Source organism: Apus apus, chromosome 4 (genome assembly GCF_020740795.1).
Source record: "Apus apus isolate bApuApu2 chromosome 4, bApuApu2.pri.cur, whole genome shotgun sequence".
Classification (NCBI taxonomy): domain Eukaryota; kingdom Metazoa; phylum Chordata; class Aves; order Apodiformes; family Apodidae; genus Apus; species Apus apus.
Window position 1 is genome coordinate 4,668,161 of NC_067285.1, and position 22,704 is coordinate 4,690,864.

Consider the following 22,704-nt stretch of genomic DNA (forward strand, 5'->3'; position numbering starts at 1 on the left):
TCATCAGACTGTGTCTTTCCCTGGCTCTGCTCTCCCATGGAGAAGCACAAAACCCTCCAATGAGCCACCACCGGCACCCCCAACATGGAGCAGCCAGAGAAGCAATGACAAACTCAGACCCACCTGGAGGGACCATTGGTCGGACGCTTACCTGCTGGACTGGTTGAGGTTTCATATCCGTTTGTGGTTGTGGTCTCTGTTGGAGGAAGACGAGAAAGGAGCAAGTGAGGACTTGCTCATGGATGAAGGAGTGCAACCAGGTTTTCTCCTCGAGCTGGGGAGGTTGTTGCCACCCTGTCATGTGTGTGATGGAGAGCTTGGGGATGTCAGCAGAGTGGTCTTTTGTGGTGGGAGCCATCAAAACCACAAGGTTTGGGTGTATCTCCAACACATGCCTCATTGTGGCCAACAAGGGCTCCTTGCTGAAAGCCTCCAGGGATTTGGGAAGGAGAAGCAATGGCACCTGAGCACACAACCCCAGAAACCTCAGAGAAACACAATGGCAAGATGAAAGGAGCAGACACACCTGGAGTACTAGTTGTCCACTGTGGATTGGGACGATAGGTTGTAGTGTGAGCACCTGTTGGGGAGAAAGAGAAAGGAGTAAGTGAGGGCCTTGTACATGAAGGAAAATAGCCAGGTTTTCTCTCCAGACTGGGCAGGGTGGTGCCACCCTGTCATGTGTGTGATGGAGAGCTTGGGGATGTCAGCAGAGTCGTGTTCCGTGGTGGGAGCCATCAAAACCACAAGGTTTGGGCGCATCTCCCTTACATGCTGTGGGAAACTTCTTTTGTTCCCCACATAAGTCTAACCAGAATATCTTTTAAGCCAGCGAAGGCCTCTCCTGATTATTCCCAGCTAACGGAGTAAAACGGACTTGCTTCTCAAGGACAACTGAGACCAAAACAACAGGTGTAGGACGGGACAGAAAGGATGAGTGACAAGTCATACTTTGCACCTGGTAGTCACCACCGTAATTTGGGGCTCAGGGATGCTAATTGGCTTTGGACAGTGACACTGCCTGGACAGGTGGGTCAGGGGTGATCAAAGGCAGCGAGTGCAGCAGGTGGGCCTTTCCCTCCTCCCTGAGGCCCGTTGGGATGCTTTCTGTGTGGGACACCCCCCTGCTGCAGACACTGGTGCTGGGACCCTACCTGCCTGCCTGCCCCGGGTCCAGCCTGAGCCTCAGTGCTGAGCCCTGGGGTCGGGGCCGGATCCCCCTCCCCGTGTTGCTGCCGGTTGAGGGGAAACCAAGGGCCGCTGCACCCGCTGCCGAGGGGCTGCCCCTCCGACACCACGGACCTGCCGTCCTGCCTGGCGAGAAGGGGCCACCGACCAACGCTGCCGCTGGAAACGGAGCCGTTGGGGACAAGTCGGAGGGTGACATCACCACACACACACATACACACCCACACCCACACCCTCCTCTCTTCATAGTCGCACACAGTGCGACCTCTTAAGTACGACTGACATCGGGCTTTCTCCCTCCTCCCTTTGCTCTTTAACCCTCTCCCAAAGAGAATGCCTTAAAAGCACAGGACCTTTTGCATTACCTCCCTAAAGGACACTCTCTTACTATGTCTGTGTGTGTCTATATATACATATATATACATATATATATATATATATATAAAATCCCTGGTAGCCATTTACATTTGCAGTTTCCCTAAACCTCACCATTGGTTTGTGTTAACCCTTAATAAACCGATTAATTTGCGTAGTAAACATTGGTCTTGGAAGCAATTTGTGAGCGTGGTGGGAATGCCTTCTAACTACTACTCTAAGATACGGTCCCGCAGTGGCCGTTGCTCTGTGAGAGGCAGCGCCACGTGTGACCCTCGGTCTTACTCAAGAAACCCTCTAGATTGGGGGGGAGGAAGTTGTGCAAGCACCTGACAGCCAGTAGCCCCCCAATCTTGGCTCACAACACATGCCTGATTGAGGCCAACAAGGGCCCCCTGCTGAAAGCCTCCTGGAACTTGGGAAGGAGAAGCAACAACACCTGAGCACACAAGCCCAGAATCTTCAGCATGGCCACAAAATCCTCACAGTCTGCAATGCACCCCCAGCAGCAGGCTCAGACCAGCAGAGGGGCAGAGGGTAGGATCTCAACAGTCAGTGCCAGCCTGGACTTCTTCCCCCAAGTACTGCAACAGGCAAATGACACAACTGCAACCTATAAAGTAGTCACTGACACACCCCAGAGGAACACACAGGAAAGATGAAAGGAGCAGACATACCTGGAGTACTAGTTATCCACGGTGGAGGAGGACGAGAGGTTGAGGACTGAGCAGCTGTTGGGGAGGAAGAGAAAGGAGCAAGTGAAGACTTTGCAGAGAAAGGAGCAGGGCCAGCTTTTCTCCCTGTACTGAGGAGGTTGGTGCCACCCTGACACTTGGGTAATGGAGAGCCTGGGGGTCTCAGCAGGGTGGTCTTCCCTTTTGGGAGCAAGGAAAACCACAAGCTCGGGACACGTCCCCAAGGCACACACCAGTGTGGCCAGCTAGGGCCCCTTCTCCAAAGTGTCCCAGGACTGAGGAAGGAAAAGCAGAGGTACCTGAGCACACAACACCAGCATCTTCTCCGTGGCCACAGTTGTGGACGCCCCAGCCATTGTGCCGGCACTGAAAGAGGGAGGACTCGCTCCCAGTGCAGTGCACATCGTCCAGGTAGATCTTGCCACTGCCTTGTCCAAAGTAGGCGTTGGACGGTGCAGAAACAGCAAAGCCACAGTCCAGCTGCCTGCACACCACCTGGGCATCGTTCAGGTCCCAGCTGTCATCACAGACGGTGCCCCAGCCCCCGGAGGAGTAAATCTCTACACGCCCCTCGCACCGGTTCCTGCCGTTCACCAGGGCCAGGGAGGCACCTTGGAGAGGAGAAGACAGGGAGACCGTGGGAAAACCCTCTGCCACGCAGGCACCTTCTCTTGCCTGGCCATTGGCAAGGCTCGAGGAGTTTCAGGCTACCCGAGCTGTCACCAGCTGCTCATCAGACTGTGTCTTTCCCTGGCTCTGCTCTCCCATGGAGAAGCACAAAACCCTCCAATGAGCCACCACCGGCACCCCCAACATGGAGCAGCCAGAGAAGCAATGACAAACTCAGACCCACCTGGAGGGACCATTGGTCGGACGCTTACCTGCTGGACTGGTTGAGGTTTCATATCCGTTTGTGGTTGTGGTCTCTGTTGGAGGAAGACGAGAAAGGAGCAAGTGAGGACTTGCTCATGGATGAAGGAGTGCAACCAGGTTTTCTCCTCGAGCTGGGGAGGTTGTTGCCACCCTGTCATGTGTGTGATGGAGAGCTTGGGGATGTCAGCAGAGTGGTGTTCCGTGGTGGGAGCCATCAAAACCACAAGGTTTGGGTGCATCTCCCACACACGCCTAATTGTGGCCAACAAGGACCCCTTGCTGAAAACAGAGTAGAGCAGCCAGAGAAGCAATGACAAACTCAGACCCACCTGGAGGAACCGTTGGTTGGATGCTTACCTGCTGGACTGGTTGAGGTTTCATATCCGTTTGTGGTTGTGGTCTCTGTTGGAGGAAGACGAGAAAGGAGCAAGTGAGGACTTGCTCATGGATGAAGGAGTGCAACCAGGTTTTCTCCTCGAGCTGGGGAGGTTGTTGCCACCCTGTCATGTGTGTGATGGAGAGCTTGGGGATGTCAGCAGAGTGGTGTTCCGTGGTGGGAGCCATCAAAACCACAAGGTTTGGGTGCATCTCCAACACACGCCTAATTGTGTCCAACAGGGGCCCCTTGCTAAAAAGCAGAGTAGAGGGGCAGAATCTCCTCCCTGGCCGTGCTGGCCACACCGCTTTTGATGCAGCCCAGGATGCAGTTGCTTTCCGGGCTCCAGAGCACACTGGCAGCTTCTGTCAAGCTTCTCATCAACTCCCAGCCCCAAGTCCTTCTCCTCAGGACTGCTCTCCAGCCATTCTTCCCCCACCCTGGATTTGTGCCTGGGGTTGTGCCGACCCAGGTGCAGGACCTTACACTTGGACTTGTTGAACTTTGTGAGGTTGGCACTGGCCCAGCTCTCCAGCCTGTCAAGGCCCCTCTGGATGGCGTCCCTTCCCTCTTGGGTGTCAACCACACCACACAGCTTGGTATCATCAGCAAACTTGCTGAGGACACACTCAATCTCACTGTCCATGTCTCCAACAAAGATGTTAAACAGCACTGGTCCCAGTACTGACCCCTGAGGGACACCGCTCGTCACCTGCCTCCACTTGGACATGGAGCCATTCACCACAACTCTCTGGGTGTGGCCATCCAGCCAATCTCTTATCCACCGAGTGGTCCATCTGTCAAATCCATGCCTTGCCAGTTTGGAGACCAGGGTGTCATGTGGGACAGGGTGAAACGCCTTGCACAAATCCAAGTAGATACCCTCAGTTGCTCTGCCACCATCCACCATCTCTGATGCCTTGTTGTAGAAGGCCACCAGATTGGTCAGGCATGACTTGCCCTTAGTGAAGCCATGTTGGCTGTCACCAATCCCCTCTTTCATTTCCATGTGCCTTAGCAGACTTTCCAGGAGGATCTGCTCCATGACCTTGCGAGGCACAGAGGTGAGACTGACAGGCCTGTAGTCTCACGGGTTCTTCCTTTTCCCCCTTTTTAAATACAGGGGCTCTGGTCCCTTTTTTGCAATCAGCAGGAACCTCACCAGACTGCCATGACCTCTCAAATATGATGGAGGGAGGCTTAGAAAAAAGGCTTGCTGAAAGCCTCCTGGAATTTGGGAAGAAGAAGCAACGACACCTGAGCACACAAGCCCAGAATCTTCAGCATGGCCACAAAATCCTCACAGTCTGCAATGCACCCCAGCAGCAGGCTCAGACCAGCAGAGGGGCAGAGGGTAGGATCTCAACAGTCAATGCCAACCTGGACTTCTTCCCCCAAGTACTGCAATGGGCAAATGACACAACTGCAACCTATAAAGTAGTCACTGACACACCCCAGAGGAACACACAGGAAAGATGAAAGGAGCAGACATACCTGGAGTACTAGTTATCCACGGTGGAGGAGGACGAGAGGTTGAGGACGGAGCCGCTGTTGGGGAGGAAGAGAAAGGAGCAAGTGAAGACTTTGCAGAGGAAGGAGCAGGGCCAGCGTTTCTCCCCATACTAAGGAGGCTGGTGCCACCCTGTCACGTGGGCAATGGAGAGCCTGGGGGTCTCAGCAGGGTGGTCTTCCATTTTGGGAGCAAGGAAAACCACAAGCTCGGGACACGTCCCCAAGGCACACACCAGTGTGGCCAGCTAGGGCCCCTTCTCCAAAGTGTCCCAGGATTGAGGAAGGAAAAGCAGAGGTACCTGAGCACACAACACCAGCATCTTCTCTGTGGCCACAGTTGTGGACGCCCCAGCCATTGTGCCGGCACTGAAAGAGGGAGGACTCGCTCCCAGTGCAGTGCACATCGTCCAGGTAGATCTTGCCACTGCCTTGTCCAAAGTAGGCGTTGGACGGTGCAGAAACAGCAAAGCCACAGTCCAGCTGCCTGCACACCACCTGGGCATCGTTCAGGTCCCAGCTGTCATCACAGACGGTGCCCCAGCCCCCGGAGGAGTAAATCTCTACACGCCCCTCGCACCGGTTCCTGCCGTTCACCAGGGCCAGGGAGGCACCTTGGAGAGGAGAAGACAGGGAGACCGTGGGAAAACCCTCTGCCACGCAGGCACCTTCTCTTGCCTGGCCATTGGCAAGGCTCGAGGAGTTTCAGGCTACCCGAGCTGTCACCAGCTGCTCATCAGGATGTGTCTTTCCCTGGCTCTGCTCTCCCATGGAGAAGCACAAAGCCCACCAGTGAGCCACCACCGGCACCCCCAAAAAGGAGCAGCCAGAGAAGCAATGACAAACTCAGACCCACCTGGAGGGACCATTGGTCGGACGCTTACCTGCTGGACTGGTTGAGGTTTCATATCCGTTTGTGGTTGTGGTCTCTGTTGGAGGAAGACGAGAAAGGAGCAAGTGAGGACTTGCTCATGGATGAAGGAGTGCAACCAGGTTTTCTCCTCGAGCTGGGGAGGTTGTTGCCACCCTGTCATGTGTGTGATGGAGAGCTTGGGGATGTCAGCAGAGTGGTGTTCCGTGGTGGGAACCATCAAAACCACAAGGTTTGGGTGCATCTCCAACACACGCCTAATTGTGGCCAACAAGGACCCCTTGCTGAAAGCAGAGTAGAGCAGCCAGAGAAGCAATGACAAACTCAGACCCACCTGGAGGAACCGTTGGTTGGATGCTTACCTGCTGGACTGGTTGAGGTTTCATATCCGTTTGTGGTTGTGGTCTCTGTTGGAGGAAGACGAGAAAGGAGCAAGTGAGGACTTGCTCATGGATGAAGGAGTGCAACCAGGTTTTCTCCTCGAGCTGGGGAGGTTGTTGCCACCCTGTCATGTGTGTGATGGAGAGCTTGGGGATGTCAGCAGAGTGGTGTTCCGTGGTGGGAGCCATCAAAACCACAAGGTTTGGGTGCATCTCCAACACACGCCTAATTGTGGCCAACAGGGGCCCCTTGCTGAAAGCAGAGTAGAGGGGCAGAATCTCCTCCCTGGCCGTGCTGGCCACACCGCTTTTGATGCAGCCCAGGATGCAGTTGCTCTCCGGGCTCCAGAGCACACTGGCAGCTTCTGTCAAGCTTCTCATCAACTCCCAGCCCCAAGTCCTTCTCCTCAGGACTGCTCTCCAGCCATTCTTCCCCCACCCTGGATTTGTGCCTGGGGTTGTGCCGACCCAGGTGCAGGACCTTACACTTGGACTTGTTGAACTTTGTGAGGTTGGCACTGGCCCAGCTCTCCAGCCTGTCAAGGCCCCTCTGGATGGCGTCCCTTCCCTCTTGGGTGTCAACCACACCACACAGCTTGGTATCATCAGCAAACTTGCTGAGGACACACTCAATCTCACTGCCCATGTCTCCAACAAAGATGTTAAACAGCACTGGTCCCAGTACTGACCCCTGAGGGACACCGCTCATCACCTGCCTCCACTTGGACATGGAGCCATTCACCACAACTCTCTGGGTGTGGCCATCCAGCCAATCTCTTATCCACCGAGTGGTCCATCTGTCAAATCCATGCCTTGCCAGTTTGGAGACCAGGGTGTCATGTGGGACAGGGTGAAACGCCTTGCACAAATCCAAGTAGATACCCTCAGTTGCTCTGCCACCATCCACCATCTCTGATGCCTTGTTGTAGAAGGCCACCAGATTGGTCAGGCATGACTTGCCCTTAGTGAAGCCATGTTGGCTGTCACCAATCCCCTCTTTCATTTCCATGTGCCTTAGCAGACTTTCCAGGAGGATCTGCTCCATGACCTTGCGAGGCACAGAGGTGAGACTGACAGGCCTGTAGTCTCACGGGTTCTTCCTTTTCCCCCTTTTTAAATACAGGGGCTCTGGTCCCTTTTTTGCAATCAGCAGGAACCTCACCAGACTGCCATGACCTCTCAAATATGATGGAGGGAGGCTTAGAAAAAAGGCTTGCTGAAAGCCTCCTGGAATTTGGGAAGAAGAAGCAATGACACCTGAGCACACAATCCCAGAATCTTCAGCATGGCCACAAAATCCTCACAGTCTGCAATGCACCCCAGCAGCAGGCTCTGACCAGCAGAGGGGCAGAGGGTAGGATCTCAACAGTCAGTGCCAACCTGGACTTCTTCCCCCAAGTACTGCAATGGGCAAATGACACAACTGCAACCTATAAAGTAGTCACTGAAACACCCCAGAGGAACACACAGGAAAGATGAAAGGAGCAGACATACCTGGAGTACTAGTTGTCCACAGTGGAGGAGGACGAGAGGTTGAGGACTGAGCAGCTGTTGGGGAGGAAGAGAAAGGAGCAAGTGAAGACCTTGCAGAGAAAGGAGCAGGGCCAGCTTTTTTCCCTGTACTGAGGAGGTTGGTGCCACCCTGACACTTGGGTAATGGAGAGCCTGGGGGTCTCAGCAGGGTGGTCTTCCCTTTTGGGAGCAAGGAAAACCACAAGCTCGGGACACGTCCCCAAGGCACACACCAGTGTGGCCAGCTAGGGCCCCTTCTCCAAAGTGTCCCAGGATTGAGGAAGGAAAAGCAGAGGTACCTGAGCACACAACACCAGCATCTTCTCCGTGGCCACAGTTGTGGACGCCCCAGCCATTGTGCCGGCACTGAAAGAGGGAGGACTCGCTCCCAGTGCAGTGCACATCGTCCAGGTAGATCTTGCCAGTGCCTTGTCCAAAGTAGGCATTGGATGGTGCAGAAACAGCAAAGCCACAGTCCAGCTGCCTGCACACCACCTGGGCATCGTTCAGGTCCCAGCTGTCATCACAGACGGTGCCCCAGCCCCCGGAGGAGTAAATCTCTACACGCCCCTCGCACCGGTTCCTGCCGTTCACCAGGGCCAGGGAGGCACCTTGGAGAGGAGAAGACAGGGAGACCGTGGGAAAACCCTCTGCCACGCAGGCACCTTCTCTTGCCTGGCCATTGGCAAGGCTCGAGGAGTTTCAGGCTACCCGAGCTGTCACCAGCTGCTCATCAGGCTGTGTCTTTCCCTGGCTCTGCTCTCCCATGGAGAAGCACAAAGCCCACCAGTGAGCCACCATCGGCATCCCCAAAAAGGAGCAGCCAGAGAAGCAATGACAAACTCAGACCCACCTGGAGGAACCGTTGGTCGGACGCTTACCTGCTGGACTGGTTGAGGTTTCATATCCGTTTGTGGTTGTGGTCTCTGTTGGAGGAAGATGAGAAAGGAGCAAGTGAGGACTTGCTCATGGATGAAGGAGTGCAACCAGGTTTTCTCCTCGAGCTGGGGAGGTTGTTGCCACCCTGTCATGTGTGTGATGGAGAGCTTGGGGATGTCAGCAGAGTGGTGTTCCGTGGTGGGAGCCATCAAAACCACAAGGTTTGGGTGCATCTCCAACACACGCCTAATTGTGGCCAACAGGGGCCCCTTGCTGAAAGCAGAGTAGAGGGGCAGAATCTCCTCCCTGGCCGTGCTGGCCACACCGCTTTTGATGCAGCCCAGGATGCAGTTGCTCTCCGGGCTCCAGAGCACACTGGCAGCTTCTGCCAAGCTTCTCATCAACTCCCAGCCCCAAGTCCTTCTCCTCAGGACTGCTCTCCAGCCATTCTTCCCCCACCCTGGATTTGTGCCTGGGGTTGTGCCGACCCAGGTGCAGGACCTTACACTTGGACTTGTTGAACTTTGTGAGGTTGGCACTGGCCCAGCTCTCCAGCCTGTCAAGGCCCCTCTGGATGGCGTCCCTTCCCTCTTGGGTGTCAACCACACCACACAGCTTGGTATCATCAGCAAACTTGCTGAGGACACACTCAATCTCACTGTCCATGTCTCCAACAAAGATGTTAAACAGCACTGGTCCCAGTACTGACCCCTGAGGGACACCGCTCGTCACCTGCCTCCACTTGGACATGGAGCCATTCACCACAACTCTCTGGGTGTGGCCATCCAGCCAATCTCTTATCCACCGAGTGGTCCATCTGTCAAATCCATGCCTTGCCAGTTTGGAGACCAGGGTGTCATGTGGGACAGGGTGAAACGCCTTGCACAAATCCAAGTAGATACCCTCAGTTGCTCTGCCACCATCCACCATCTCTGATGCCTTGTTGTAGAAGGCCACCAGATTGGTCAGGCATGACTTGCCCTTAGTGAAGCCATGTTGGCTGTCACCAATCCCCTCTTTCATTTCCATGTGCCTTAGCAGACTTTCCAGGAGGATCTGCTCCATGACCTTGCGAGGCACAGAGGTGAGACTGACAGGCCTGTAGTCTCACGGGTTCTTCCTTTTCCCCCTTTTTAAATACAGGGGCTCTGGTCCCTTTTTTGCAATCAGCAGGAACCTCACCAGACTGCCATGACCTCTCAAATAGGATGGAGGGAGGCTTAGAAAAAAGGCTTGCTGAAAGCCTCCTGGAATTTGGGAAGAAGAAGCAATGACACCTGAGCACACAAGCCCAGAATCTTCAGCATGGCCACAAAATCCTCACAGTCTGCAATGCACCCCAGCAGCAGGCTCTGACCAGCAGAGGGGCAGAGGGTAGGATCTCAACAGTCAGTGCCAACCTGGACTTCTTCCCCCAAGTACTGCAATGGGCAAATGACACAACTGCAACCTATAAAGTAGTCACTGACACACCCCAGAGGAACACACAGGAAAGATGAAAGGAGCAGACATACCTGGAGTACTAGTTGTCCACAGTGGAGGAGGACGAGAGGTTGAGGACTGAGCCGCTGTTGGGGAGGAAGAGAAAGGAGCAAGTGAAGACCTTGCAGAGGAAGGAGCAGGGCCAGCGTTTCTCCCCATACTAAGGAGGCTGGTGCCACCCTGTCACGTGTGCAATGGAGAGCCTGGGGGTCTCAGCAGGGTGGTCTTCCCTTTTGGGAGCAAGGAAAACCACAAGCTCGGGACACGTCCCCAAGGCACACACCAGTGTGGCCAGCTAGGGCCCCTTCTCCAAAGTGTCCCAGGATTGAGGAAGGAAAAGCAGAGGTACCTGAGCACACAACACCAGCATCTTCTCCGTGGCCACAGTTGTGGACGCCCCAGCCATTGTGCCGGCACTGAAAGAGGGAGGACTCGCTCCCAGTGCAGTGCACATCGTCCAGGTAGATCTTGCCAGTGCCTTGTCCAAAGTAGGCATTGGATGGTGCAGAAACAGCAAAGCCACAGTCCAGCTGCCTGCACACCACCTGGGCATCGTTCAGGTCCCAGCTGTCATCACAGACGGTGCCCCAGCCCCCGGAGGAGTAAATCTCTACACGCCCCTCGCACCGGTTCCTGCCGTTCACCAGGGCCAGGGAGGCACCTTGGAGAGGAGAAGACAGGGAGACCGTGGGAAAACCCTCTGCCACGCAGGCACCTTCTCTTGCCTGGCCATTGGCAAGGCTCGAGGAGTTTCAGGCTACCCGAGCTGTCACCAGCTGCTCATCAGACTGTGTCTTTCCCTGGCTCTGCTCTCCCATGGAGAAGCACAAAACCCTCCAATGAGCCACCACCGGCACCCCCAACATGGAGCAGCCAGAGAAGCAATGACAAACTCAGACCCACCTGGAGGGACCATTGGTCGGACGCTTACCTGCTGGACTGGTTGAGGTTTCATATCCGTTTGTGGTTGTGGTCTCTGTTGGAGGAAGACGAGAAAGGAGCAAGTGAGGACTTGCTCATGGATGAAGGAGTGCAACCAGGTTTTCTCCTCGAGCTGGGGAGGTTGTTGCCACCCTGTCATGTGTGTGATGGAGAGCTTGGGGATGTCAGCAGAGTGGTGTTCCGTGGTGGGAACCATCAAAACCACAAGGTTTGGGTGCATCTCCCACACACGCCTAATTGTGGCCAACAAGGACCCCTTGCTGAAAGCAGAGTAGAGCAGCCAGAGAAGCAATGACAAACTCAGACCCACCTGGAGGAACCGTTGGTTGGATGCTTACCTGCTGGACTGGTTGAGGTTTCATATCCGTTTGTGGTTGTGGTCTCTGTTGGAGGAAGAAGAGAAAGGAGCAAGTGAGGACTTGCTCATGGATGAAGGAGTGCAACCAGGTTTTCTCCTCGAGCTGGGGAGGTTGTTGCCACCCTGTCATGTGTGTGATGGAGAGCTTGGGGATGTCAGCAGAGTGGTGTTCCGTGGTGGGAACCATCAAAACCACAAGGTTTGGGTGCATCTCCCACACACTCCTAATTGTGGCCAACAAGGACCCCTTGCTGAAAGCAGAGTAGAGCAGCCAGAGAAGCAATGACAAACTCAGACCCACCTGGAGGAACCGTTGGTTGGATGCTTACCTGCTGGACTGGTTGAGGTTTCATATCCGTTTGTGGTTGTGGTCTCTGTTGGAGGAAGACGAGAAAGGAGCAAGTGAGGACTTGCTCATGGATGAAGGAGTGCAACCAGGTTTTCTCCTCGAGCTGGGGAGGTTGTTGCCACCCTGTCATGTGTGTGATGGAGAGCTTGGGGATGTCAGCAGAGTGGTGTTCCGTGGTGGGAGCCATCAAAACCACAAGGTTTGGGTGCATCTCCAACACACGCCTAATTGTGGCCAACAGGGGCCCCTTGCTGAAAGCAGAGTAGAGGGGCAGAATCTCCTCCCTGGCCCTGCTGGCCACACCGCTTTTGATGCAGCCCAGGATGCAGTTGCTCTCCGGGCTCCAGAGCACACTGGCAGCTTCTGCCAAGCTTCTCATCAACTCCCAGCCCCAAGTCCTTCTCCTCAGGACTGCTCTCCAGCCATTCTTCCCCCACCCTGGATTTGTGCCTGGGGTTGTGCCGACCCAGGTGCAGGACCTTACACTTGGACTTGTTGAACTTTGTGAGGTTGGCACTGGCCCAGCTCTCCAGCCTGTCAAGGCCCCTCTGGATGGCGTCCCTTCCCTCTTGGGTGTCAACCACACCACACAGCTTGGTATCATCAGCAAACTTGCTGAGGACACACTCAATCTCACTGTCCATGTCTCCAACAAAGATGTTAAACAGCACTGGTCCCAGTACTGACCCCTGAGGGACACCGCTCGTCACCTGCCTCCACTTGGACATGGAGCCATTCACCACAACTCTCTGGGTGTGGCCATCCAGCCAATCTCTTATCCACCGAGTGGTCCATCTGTCAAATCCATGCCTTGCCAGTTTGGAGACCAGGGTGTCATGTGGGACAGGGTGAAACGCCTTGCACAAATCCAAGTAGATACCCTCAGTTGCTCTGCCACCATCCACCATCTCTGATGCCTTGTTGTAGAAGGCCACCAGATTGGTCAGGCATGACTTGCCCTTAGTGAAGCCATGTTGGCTGTCACCAATCCCCTCTTTCATTTCCATGTGCCTTAGCAGACTTTCCAGGAGGATCTGCTCCATGACCTTGCGAGGCACAGAGGTGAGACTGACAGGCCTGTAGTCTCACGGGTTCTTCCTTTTCCCCCTTTTTAAATACAAGGGCTCTGGTCCCTTTTTTGCAATCAGCAGGAACCTCACCAGACTGCCATGACCTCTCAAATATGATGGAGGGAGGCTTAGAAAAAAGGCTTGCTGAAAGCCTCCTGGAATTTGGGAAGAAGAAGCAATGACACCTGAGCACACAAGCCCAGAATCTTCAGCATGGCCACAAAATCCTCACAGTCTGCAATGCACCCCAGCAGCAGGCTCAGACCAGCAGAGGGGCAGAGGGTAGGATCTCAACAGTCAATGCCAACCTGGACTTCTTCCCCCAAGTACTGCAATGGGCAAATGACACAACTGCAACCTATAAAGTAGTCACTGACACACCCCAGAGGAACACACAGGAAAGATGAAAGGAGCAGACATACCTGGAGTACTAGTTATCCACGGTGGAGGAGGACGAGAGGTTGAGGACTGAGCCGCTGTTGGGGAGGAAGAGAAAGGAGCAAGTGAAGACTTTGCAGAGGAAGGAGCAGGGCCAGCGTTTCTCCCCATACTAAGGAGGCTGGTGCCACCCTGTCACGTGGGCAATGGAGAGCCTGGGGGTCTCAGCAGGGTGGTCTTCCCTTTTGGGAGCAAGGAAAACCACAAGCTCGGGACACGTCCCCAAGGCACACACCAGTGTGGCCAGCTAGGGCCCCTTCTCCAAAGTGTCCCAGGACTGAGGAAGGAAAAGCAGAGGTACCTGAGCACACAACACCAGCATCTTCTCCGTGGCCACAGTTGTGGACGCCCCAGCCATTGTGCCGGCACTGAAAGAGGGAGGACTCGCTCCCAGTGCAGTGCACATCGTCCAGGTAGATCTTGCCACTGCCTTGTCCAAAGTAGGCGTTGGACGGTGCAGAAACAGCAAAGCCACAGTCCAGCTGCCTGCACACCACCTGGGCATCGTTCAGGTCCCAGCTGTCATCACAGACGGTGCCCCAGCCCCCGGAGGAGTAAATCTCTACACGCCCCTCGCACCGGTTCCTGCCGTTCACCAGGGCCAGGGAGGCACCTTGGAGAGGAGAAGACAGGGAGACCGTGGGAAAACCCTCTGCCACGCAGGCACCTTCTCTTGCCTGGCCATTGGCAAGGCTCAAGGAGTTTCAGGCTACCCGAGCTGTCACCAGCTGCTCATCAGGCTGTGTCTTTCCCTGGCTCTGCTCTCCCATGGAGAAGCACAAAACCCTCCAATGAGCCACCACCGGCACCCCCAACATGGAGCAGCCAGAGAAGCAATGACAAACTCAGACCCACCTGGAGGGACCATTGGTCGGACGCTTACCTGCTGGACTGGTTGAGGTTTCATATCCGTTTGTGGTTGTGGTCTCTGTTGGAGGAAGACGAGAAAGGAGCAAGTGAGGACTTGCTCATGGATGAAGGAGTGCAACCAGGTTTTCTCCTCGAGCTGGGGAGGTTGTTGCCACCCTGTCATGTGTGTGATGGAGAGCTTGGGGATGTCAGCAGAGTGGTGTTCCGTGGTGGGAGCCATCAAAACCACAAGGTTTGGGTGCATCTCCCACACACGCCTAATTGTGGCCAACAAGGACCCCTTGCTGAAAGCAGAGTAGAGCAGCCAGAGAAGCAATGACAAACTCAGACCCACCTGGAGGAACCGTTGGTTGGATGCTTACCTGCTGGACTGGTTGAGGTTTCATATCCGTTTGTGGTTGTGGTCTCTGTTGGAGGAAGACGAGAAAGGAGCAATTGAGGACTTGCTCATGGATGAAGGAGTGCAACCAGGTTTTCTCCTCGAGCTGGGGAGGTTGTTGCCACCCTGTCATGTGTGTGATGGAGAGCTTGGGGATGTCAGCAGAGTGGTGTTCCGTGGTGGGAGCCATCAAAACCACAAGGTTTGGGTGCATCTCCAACACACGCCTAATTGTGGCCAACAGGGGCCCCTTGCTGAAAGCAGAGTAGAGGGGCAGAATCTCCTCCCTGGCCCTGCTGGCCACACCGCTTTTGATGCAGCCCAGGATGCAGTTGCTCTCCGGGCTCCAGAGCACACTGGCAGCTTCTGTCAAGCTTCTCATCAACTCCCAGCCCCAAGTCCTTCTCCTCAGGACTGCTCTCCAGCCATTCTTCCCCCACCCTGGATTTGTGCCTGGGGTTGTGCCGACCCAGGTGCAGGACCTTACACTTGGACTTGTTGAACTTTGTGAGGTTGGCACTGGCCCAGCTCTCCAGCCTGTCAAGGCCCCTCTGGATGGTGTCCCTTCCCTCTTGGGTGTCAACCACACCACACAGCTTGGTATCATCAGCAAACTTGCTGAGGACACACTCAATCTCACTGTCCATGTCTCCAACAAAGATGTTAAACAGCACTGGTCCCAGTACTGACCCCTGAGGGACACCGCTCGTCACCTGCCTCCACTTGGACATGGAGCCATTCACCACAACTCTCTGGGTGTGGCCATCCAGCCAATCTCTTATCCACCGAGTGGTCCATCTGTCAAATCCATGCCTTGCCAGTTTGGAGACCAGGGTGTCATGTGGGACAGGGTGAAACGCCTTGCACAAATCCAAGTAGATACCCTCAGTTGCTCTGCCACCATCCACCATCTCTGATGCCTTGTTGTAGAAGGCCACCAGATTGGTCAGGCATGACTTGCCCTTAGTGAAGCCATGTTGGCTGTCACCAATCCCCTCTTTCATTTCCATGTGCCTTAGCAGACTTTCCAGGAGGATCTGCTCCATGACCTTGCGAGGCACAGAGGTGAGACTGACAGGCCTGTAGTCTCACGGGTTCTTCCTTTTCCCCCTTTTTAAATACAGGGGCTCTGATCCCTTTTTTGCAATCAGCAGGAACCTCACCAGACTGCCATGACCTCTCAAATATGATGGAGGGAGGCTTAGAAAAAAGGCTTGCTGAAAGCCTCCTGGAATTTGGGAAGAAGAAGCAACGACACCTGAGCACACAAGCCCAGAATCTTCAGCATGGCCACAAAATCCTCACAGTCTGCAATGCACCCCAGCAGCAGGCTCAGACCAGCAGAGGGGCAGAGGGTAGGATCTCAACAGTCAATGCCAACCTGGACTTCTTCCCCCAAGTACTGCAATGGGCAAATGACACAACTGCAACCTATAAAGTAGTCACTGACACACCCCAGAGGAACACACAGGAAAGATGAAAGGAGCAGACATACCTGGAGTACTAGTTATCCACGGTGGAGGAGGACGAGAGGTTGAGGACGGAGCCGCTGTTGGGGAGGAAGAGAAAGGAGCAAGTGAAGACTTTGCAGAGGAAGGAGCAGGGCCAGCGTTTCTCCCCATACTAAGGAGGCTGGTGCCACCCTGTCACGTGGGCAATGGAGAGCCTGGGGGTCTCAGCAGGGTGGTCTTCCATTTTGGGAGCAAGGAAAACCACAAGCTCGGGACACGTCCCCAAGGCACACACCAGTGTGGCCAGCTAGGGCCCCTTCTCCAAAGTGTCCCAGGATTGAGGAAGGAAAAGCAGAGGTACCTGAGCACACAACACCAGCATCTTCTCTGTGGCCACAGTTGTGGACGCCCCAGCCATTGTGCCGGCACTGAAAGAGGGAGGACTCGCTCCCAGTGCAGTGCACATCGTCCAGGTAGATCTTGCCAGTGCCTTGTCCAAAGTAGGCGTTGGACGGTGCAGAAACAGCAAAGCCACAGTCCAGCTGCCTGCACACCACCTGGGCATCGTTCAGGTCCCAGCTGTCATCACAGACGGTGCCCCAGCCCCCGGAGGAGTAAATCTCTACACGCCCCTCGCACCGGTTCCTGCCGTTCACCAGGGCCAGGGAGGCACCTTGGAGAGGAGAAGACAGGGAGACCGTGGGAAAACCCTCTGCCACGCAGGCACCTTCTCTTGCCTGGCCATTGGCAAGGCTCGAGGAGTTTCAGGCTACCCGAGCTGTCACCAGCTGCTCATCAGACTGTGTCTTTCCCTGGCTCTGCTCTCCCATGGAGAAGCACAAAACCCTCCAATGAGCCACCACCGGCACCCCCAACATGGAGCAGCCAGAGAAGCAATGACAAACTCAGACCCACCTGGAGGGACCATTGGTCGGACGCTTACCTGCTGGACTGGTTGAGGTTTCATATCCGTTTGTGGTTGTGGTCTCTGTTGGAGGAAGACGAGAAAGGAGCAAGTGAGGACTTGCTCATGGATGAAGGAGTGCAACCAGGTTTTCTCCTCGAGCTGGGGAGGTTGTTGCCACCCTGTCATGTGTGTGATGGAGAGCTTGGGGATGTCAGCAGAGTGGTCTTTTGTGGTGGGAGCCATCAAAACCACAAGGTTTGGGTGTATCTCCAACACATGCCTCATTGTGGCCAACAAGGGCTCCTTGCTGAAAGCCTCCAGGGATTTGGGAAGGAGAAGCAATGGCACCTGAGCACACAACCCCAGAAACCTCAGAGAAACACAATGGCAAGATGAAAGGAGCAGACACACCTGGAGTACTAGTTGTCCACTGTGGATTGGGACGATAGGTTGTAGTGTGAGCACCTGTTGGGGAGAAAGAGAAAGGAGTAAGTGAGGGCCTTGTACATGAAGGAAAATAGCCAGGTTTTCTCTCCAGACTGGGCAGGGTGGTGCCACCCTGTCATGTGTGTGATGGAGAGCTTGGGGATGTCAGCAGAGTCGTGTTCCGTGGTGGGAGCCATCAAAACCACAAGGTTTGGGCGCATCTCCCTTACATGCTGTGGGAAACTTCTTTTGTTCCCCACATAAGTCTAACCAGAATATCTTTTAAGCCAGCGAAGGCCTCTCCTGATTATTCCCAGCTAACGGAGTAAAACGGACTTGCTTCTCAAGGACAACTGAGACCAAAACAACAGGTGTAGGACGGGACAGAAAGGATGAGTGACAAGTCATACTTTGCACCTGGTAGTCACCACCGTAATTTGGGGCTCAGGGATGCTAATTGGCTTTGGACAGTGACACTGCCTGGACAGGTGGGTCAGGGGTGATCAAAGGCAGCGAGTGCAGCAGGTGGGCCTTTCCCTCCTCCCTGAGGCCCGTTGGGATGCTTTCTGTGTGGGACACCCCCCTGCTGCAGACACTGGTGCTGGGACCCTACCTGCCTGCCTGCCCCGGGTCCAGCCTGAGCCTCAGTGCTGAGCCCTGGGGTCGGGGCCGGATCCCCCTCCCCGTGTTGCTGCCGGTTGAGGGGAAACCAAGGGCCGCTGCACCCGCTGCCGAGGGGCTGCCCCTCCGACACCACGGACCTGCCGTCCTGCCTGGCGAGAAGGGGCCACCGACCAACGCTGCCGCTGGAAACGGAGCCGTTGGGGACAAGTCGGAGGGTGACATCACCACACACACACATACACACCCACACCCACACCCTCCTCTCTTCATAGTCGCACACAGTGCGACCTCTTAAGTACGACTGACATCGGGCTTTCTCCCTCCTCCCTTTGCTCTTTAACCCTCTCCCAAAGAGAATGCCTTAAAAGCACAGGACCTTTTGCATTACCTCCCTAAAGGACACTCTCTTACTATGTCTGTGTGTGTCTATATATACATATATATACATATATATATATATATATATATATATATATAAAATCCCTGGTAGCCATTTACATTTGCAGTTTCCCTAAACCTCACCCATTGGTTTGTGTTAACCCTTAATAAACCGATTAATTTGCGTAGTAAACATTGGTCTTGGAAGCAATTTGTGAGCGTGGTGGGAATGCCTTCTAACTACTACTCTAAGATACGGTCCCGCAGTGGCCGTTGCTCTGTGAGAGGCAGCGCCACGTGTGACCCTCGGTCTTACTCAAGAAACCCTCTAGATTGGGGGGGAGGAAGTTGTGCAAGCACCTGACAGCCAGTAGCCCCCCAATCTTGGCTCACAACACATGCCTGATTGTGGCCAACAAGGGCCCCCTGCTGAAAGCCTCCTGGAACTTGGGAAGGAGAAGCAACAACACCTGAGCACACAAGCCCAGAATCTTCAGCATGGCCACAAAATCCTCACAGTCTGCAATGCACCCCCAGCAGCAGGCTCAGACCAGCAGAGGGGCAGAGGGTAGGATCTCAACAGTCAGTGCCAGCCTGGACTTCTTCCCCCAAGTACTGCAACAGGCAAATGACACAACTGCAACCTATAAAGTAGTCACTGACACACCCCAGAGGAACACACAGGAAAGATGAAAGGAGCAGACATACCTGGAGTACTAGTTATCCACGGTGGAGGAGGACGAGAGGTTGAGGACTGAGCAGCTGTTGGGGAGGAAGAGAAAGGAGCAAGTGAAGACTTTGCAGAGAAAGGAGCAGGGCCAGCTTTTCTCCCTGTACTGAGGAGGTTGGTGCCACCCTGACACTTGGGTAATGGAGAGCCTGGGGGTCTCAGCAGGGTGGTCTTCCCTTTTGGGAGCAAGGAAAACCACAAGCTCGGGACACGTCCCCAAGGCACACACCAGTGTGGCCAGCTAGGGCCCCTTCTCCAAAGTGTCCCAGGACTGAGGAAGGAAAAGCAGAGGTACCTGAGCACACAACACCAGCATCTTCTCCGTGGCCACAGTTGTGGACGCCCCAGCCATTGTGCCGGCACTGAAAGAGGGAGGACTCGCTCCCAGTGCAGTGCACATCGTCCAGGTAGATCTTGCCACTGCCTTGTCCAAAGTAGGCGTTGGACGGTGCAGAAACAGCAAAGCCACAGTCCAGCTGCCTGCACACCACCTGGGCATCGTTCAGGTCCCAGCTGTCATCACAGACGGTGCCCCAGCCCCCGGAGGAGTAAATCTCTACACGCCCCTCGCACCGGTTCCTGCCGTTCACCAGGGCCAGGGAGGCACCTTGGAGAGGAGAAGACAGGGAGACCGTGGGAAAACCCTCTGCCACGCAGGCACCTTCTCTTGCCTGGCCATTGGCAAGGCTCGAGGAGTTTCAGGCTACCCGAGCTGTCACCAGCTGCTCATCAGGCTGTGTCTTTCCCTGGCTCTGCTCTCCCATGGAGAAGCACAAAGCCCACCAGTGAGCCACCACCGGCACCCCCAACATGGAGCAGCCAGAGAAGCAATGACAAACTCAGACCCACCTGGAGGAACCGTTGGTCGGACGCTTACCTGCTGGACTGGTTGAGGTTTCATATCCGTTTGTGGTTGTGGTCTCTGTTGGAAGAACACGAGAAAGGAGCAAGTGAGGACTTGCTCATGGATGAAGGAGTGCAACCAGGTTTTCTCCTTGAGCCGGGGAGGTTGTTGCCACCCTGTCATGTGTGTGATGGAGAGCTTGGGGATGTCAGCAGAGTGGTCTTCCATGATGGGAGCCATCAAAACCACAAGGTTTGGGTATATCTCCAACACATGCCTCATTGTGGCCAACAAGGGCTCCTTGCTGAAAGCCTCCAGGGATTTGGGAAGGAGAAGCAATGGCACCTGAGCACACAACCCCAGAAACCTCAGAGAAACACAATGGCAAGATGAAAGGAGCAGACACACCTGGAGTACTAGTTGTCCACTGTGGATTGGGACGATAGGTTGTAGTGTGAGCACCTGTTGGGGAGAAAGAGAAAGGAGTAAGTGAGGGCCTTGTACATGAAGGAAAATAGCCAGGTTTTCTCTCCAGACTGGGCAGGGTGGTGCCACCCTGTCATGTGTGTGATGGAGAGCTTGGGGATGTCAGCAGAGTGCTGTTCCATGGTGGGAGCAATCAAAACCACAAGGTTTGGGTGCATCTCCCATACATGCCTCGTTGTGGCCAACAAGGGCCCCTGAGCACCCAAGCCCGGAAACCTCAGAGGAACACACTGGAAAGATGAAAGCAGCAGACACACCTGTAGATGTAGTTGTCCATGGTGGAGTAGTACGATAGGTCGTGGTTTGAGCAGCTGTTGCGGGGAAGAGAAAGGAGCAAGTGAGGACCTTGTAGATGAAGGAATATAGCCAGGTTTTCTCTCCAGACTGGGCAGGGTGGTGCCACCCTGCCATGTGTGTGATGGAGAGCTTGGGGATATCAGCAGAGCGGTCTTCCGTGGTGGGAGCCATCAAAACCACAAGGTTTGGGTGCATTTCCAACACATGCCTAATTTGAGCTAGGGAGGTTGTTGCCACCCTGTCATGTGTGTGATGGAGATCTTGGGAGTCTCTTTTTTTTCTTTAGCTTTACTTTTAGAAGTGGTTTTGCCTGAATTAGATCAAGGAAGTCACCATGCCAAGGCAAAGAAAGAGGCTGTTAGGCATGATATACTCAAGAGGTGTTTTCTTGGGATCAGTAAATCCCAGAAGTCATACTTCTAAAATATTGATCATATTCAGGAAGTCCTCAGCCTTGCTAAATGTTGGCTACTGGGAATTCCAACACTGTCGTGATTTGCACGTTTAAATGTGCAGACTTGATTGTTACAGTCTCCAGGTTTTTATTCCTTGTGCATTAAAGTCTCAGAGGCACATCTGTGAGCAAAATTACTTTGCGGACGGGAATGATATCAACTGTACCGTACTAGCCTGTTTTCATTAAATTATATGAAGTTAAACAAGTACTGGGTGGTTTCTTATGCATCTGCAAAGTTGAATTTGAAGTCTTTTAAGGCCAATATACGTTGCAGCCAAGTAAACTCTATTTCTTCTTAATTCCATGTTGAAAACCACAGATTTATAGAAAAAAAGCCTTTTAGTAGTATTTTCATGGTAGTATATTATTTTTTATTTACTTGATTCTATAAGACACTACTGCGAAATAGTTGGAACAATGCTTATTTCATTGTACTAAATTTACTTTGACATGAACAACAGTTAATCATGATATTGACTGGCTCATATTTTTAATAAGACAACACGATGATATCTAATTTCAGCCTATCTTACTTCTAATCTCTGCACAAAGTTGATCATACTAGCATGCAGGTTACATTTATGGAACCAGTGCAGAGGAGTAAGCATCCCCATTTCCCTACCTTTTCTGCAAAAAAAAAAAAAAAAAAATTCTTTAAAGCTTTTAAGTGTTTTACCTGAGGTGGCATCCAGGAGTGCTGCATTTAAGAAGAATAACCCCAGCAAGATCTTGGTGGCACCCATCTTGCCAAGAGGTGCCAATAAGGCAGAGCATAACAATTTATAGTCTGCACCTGTTGAAGGGTGAGGATCCCAAGGTCAGCCTGGCCCACGTTACATCTGATTTATTATACCATATTTTTATGGCTACCTGATCTTTGTCAAATGAATAGTATGAATTGTAAGTTTCCATTTCCTGGATAATTTGGGCTACTGCCATTATCATAAACTGTGTGTGCAGACCCAGCACTACCTTTGGAACCAGGCTAGTGAATCTAGGTGTTTCTTTGCCCCCACCACCCCAATTTTATTTATTTATTGCTTGTAGCTAATGATTGAAGTAAGCAGATTGTATCTCACTGCAAGCTGAGGCAGCAAATTCATAGCAGGGTCTCAGATAAATCCTTCAGCAGACAGTCCCAGTCTCACAAATGTTCATGTTTCTCATGGTTTCCACCTGAAATACAGGCTTGTTTGCCTGCTGCTTGTACCCAAACAAGTCAGATATAAAAAAGTAAATTAAAGCCAGCTATTTGTAACATACCCTAAGCTGAATTCATCTGGGGGCCTCTGTTGAGCTTGCTCTGGTTTAACACCATCTTCCCTCCATCTACTGCTGTGTTCCTTAACTGAATCTCCCAACAAGGCTTCCTTCAAGCCCTTGAGTTAAAAAGCTTATAAAAGGGGAAAGAAATATGGGTTGAAGTAAAACCAAAACAGTTCCCTCAGTTGGTCTATGTGAAAACTTAATGGAGTAATAGATGGCTTAGGACACAAAAGCCCACAATCCTGTCCTGCTAATTTGTTTGTTGGAGTCACTTTATTGCACTTCTGTTTCT

General features: G+C 53.5%; 1 protein-coding gene across 1 annotated transcript in view; it reads right to left on the reverse strand.

Moving 5' to 3' along the window:
* LOC127383573 (deleted in malignant brain tumors 1 protein-like) overlaps positions 1-21,889 on the reverse strand; it is a 78,189-nt gene extending 56,300 nt beyond the window's left edge. The window contains exons 1-15 of the mRNA XM_051616714.1: positions 21,823-21,889; positions 20,315-20,368; positions 19,940-19,984; positions 19,358-19,669; positions 18,331-18,342; positions 16,359-16,670; positions 13,599-13,910; positions 10,490-10,801; positions 8,079-8,390; positions 7,762-7,815; positions 6,250-6,294; positions 5,901-5,945; positions 5,319-5,630; positions 4,765-4,785; positions 2,558-2,869 (exon numbers count right to left, since the gene is read on the reverse strand). Coding sequence (XP_051472674.1) covers positions 2,558-2,869; positions 4,765-4,785; positions 5,319-5,630; positions 5,901-5,945; positions 6,250-6,294; positions 7,762-7,815; positions 8,079-8,390; positions 10,490-10,801; positions 13,599-13,910; positions 16,359-16,670; positions 18,331-18,342; positions 19,358-19,669; positions 19,940-19,984; positions 20,315-20,368; positions 21,823-21,889 — 2,527 coding nt within the window. The remainder of the gene's footprint in view (positions 1-2,557; positions 2,870-4,764; positions 4,786-5,318; positions 5,631-5,900; positions 5,946-6,249; positions 6,295-7,761; positions 7,816-8,078; positions 8,391-10,489; positions 10,802-13,598; positions 13,911-16,358; positions 16,671-18,330; positions 18,343-19,357; positions 19,670-19,939; positions 19,985-20,314; positions 20,369-21,822) is intronic.
* Positions 21,890-22,704: the final 815 nt, after the last annotated feature.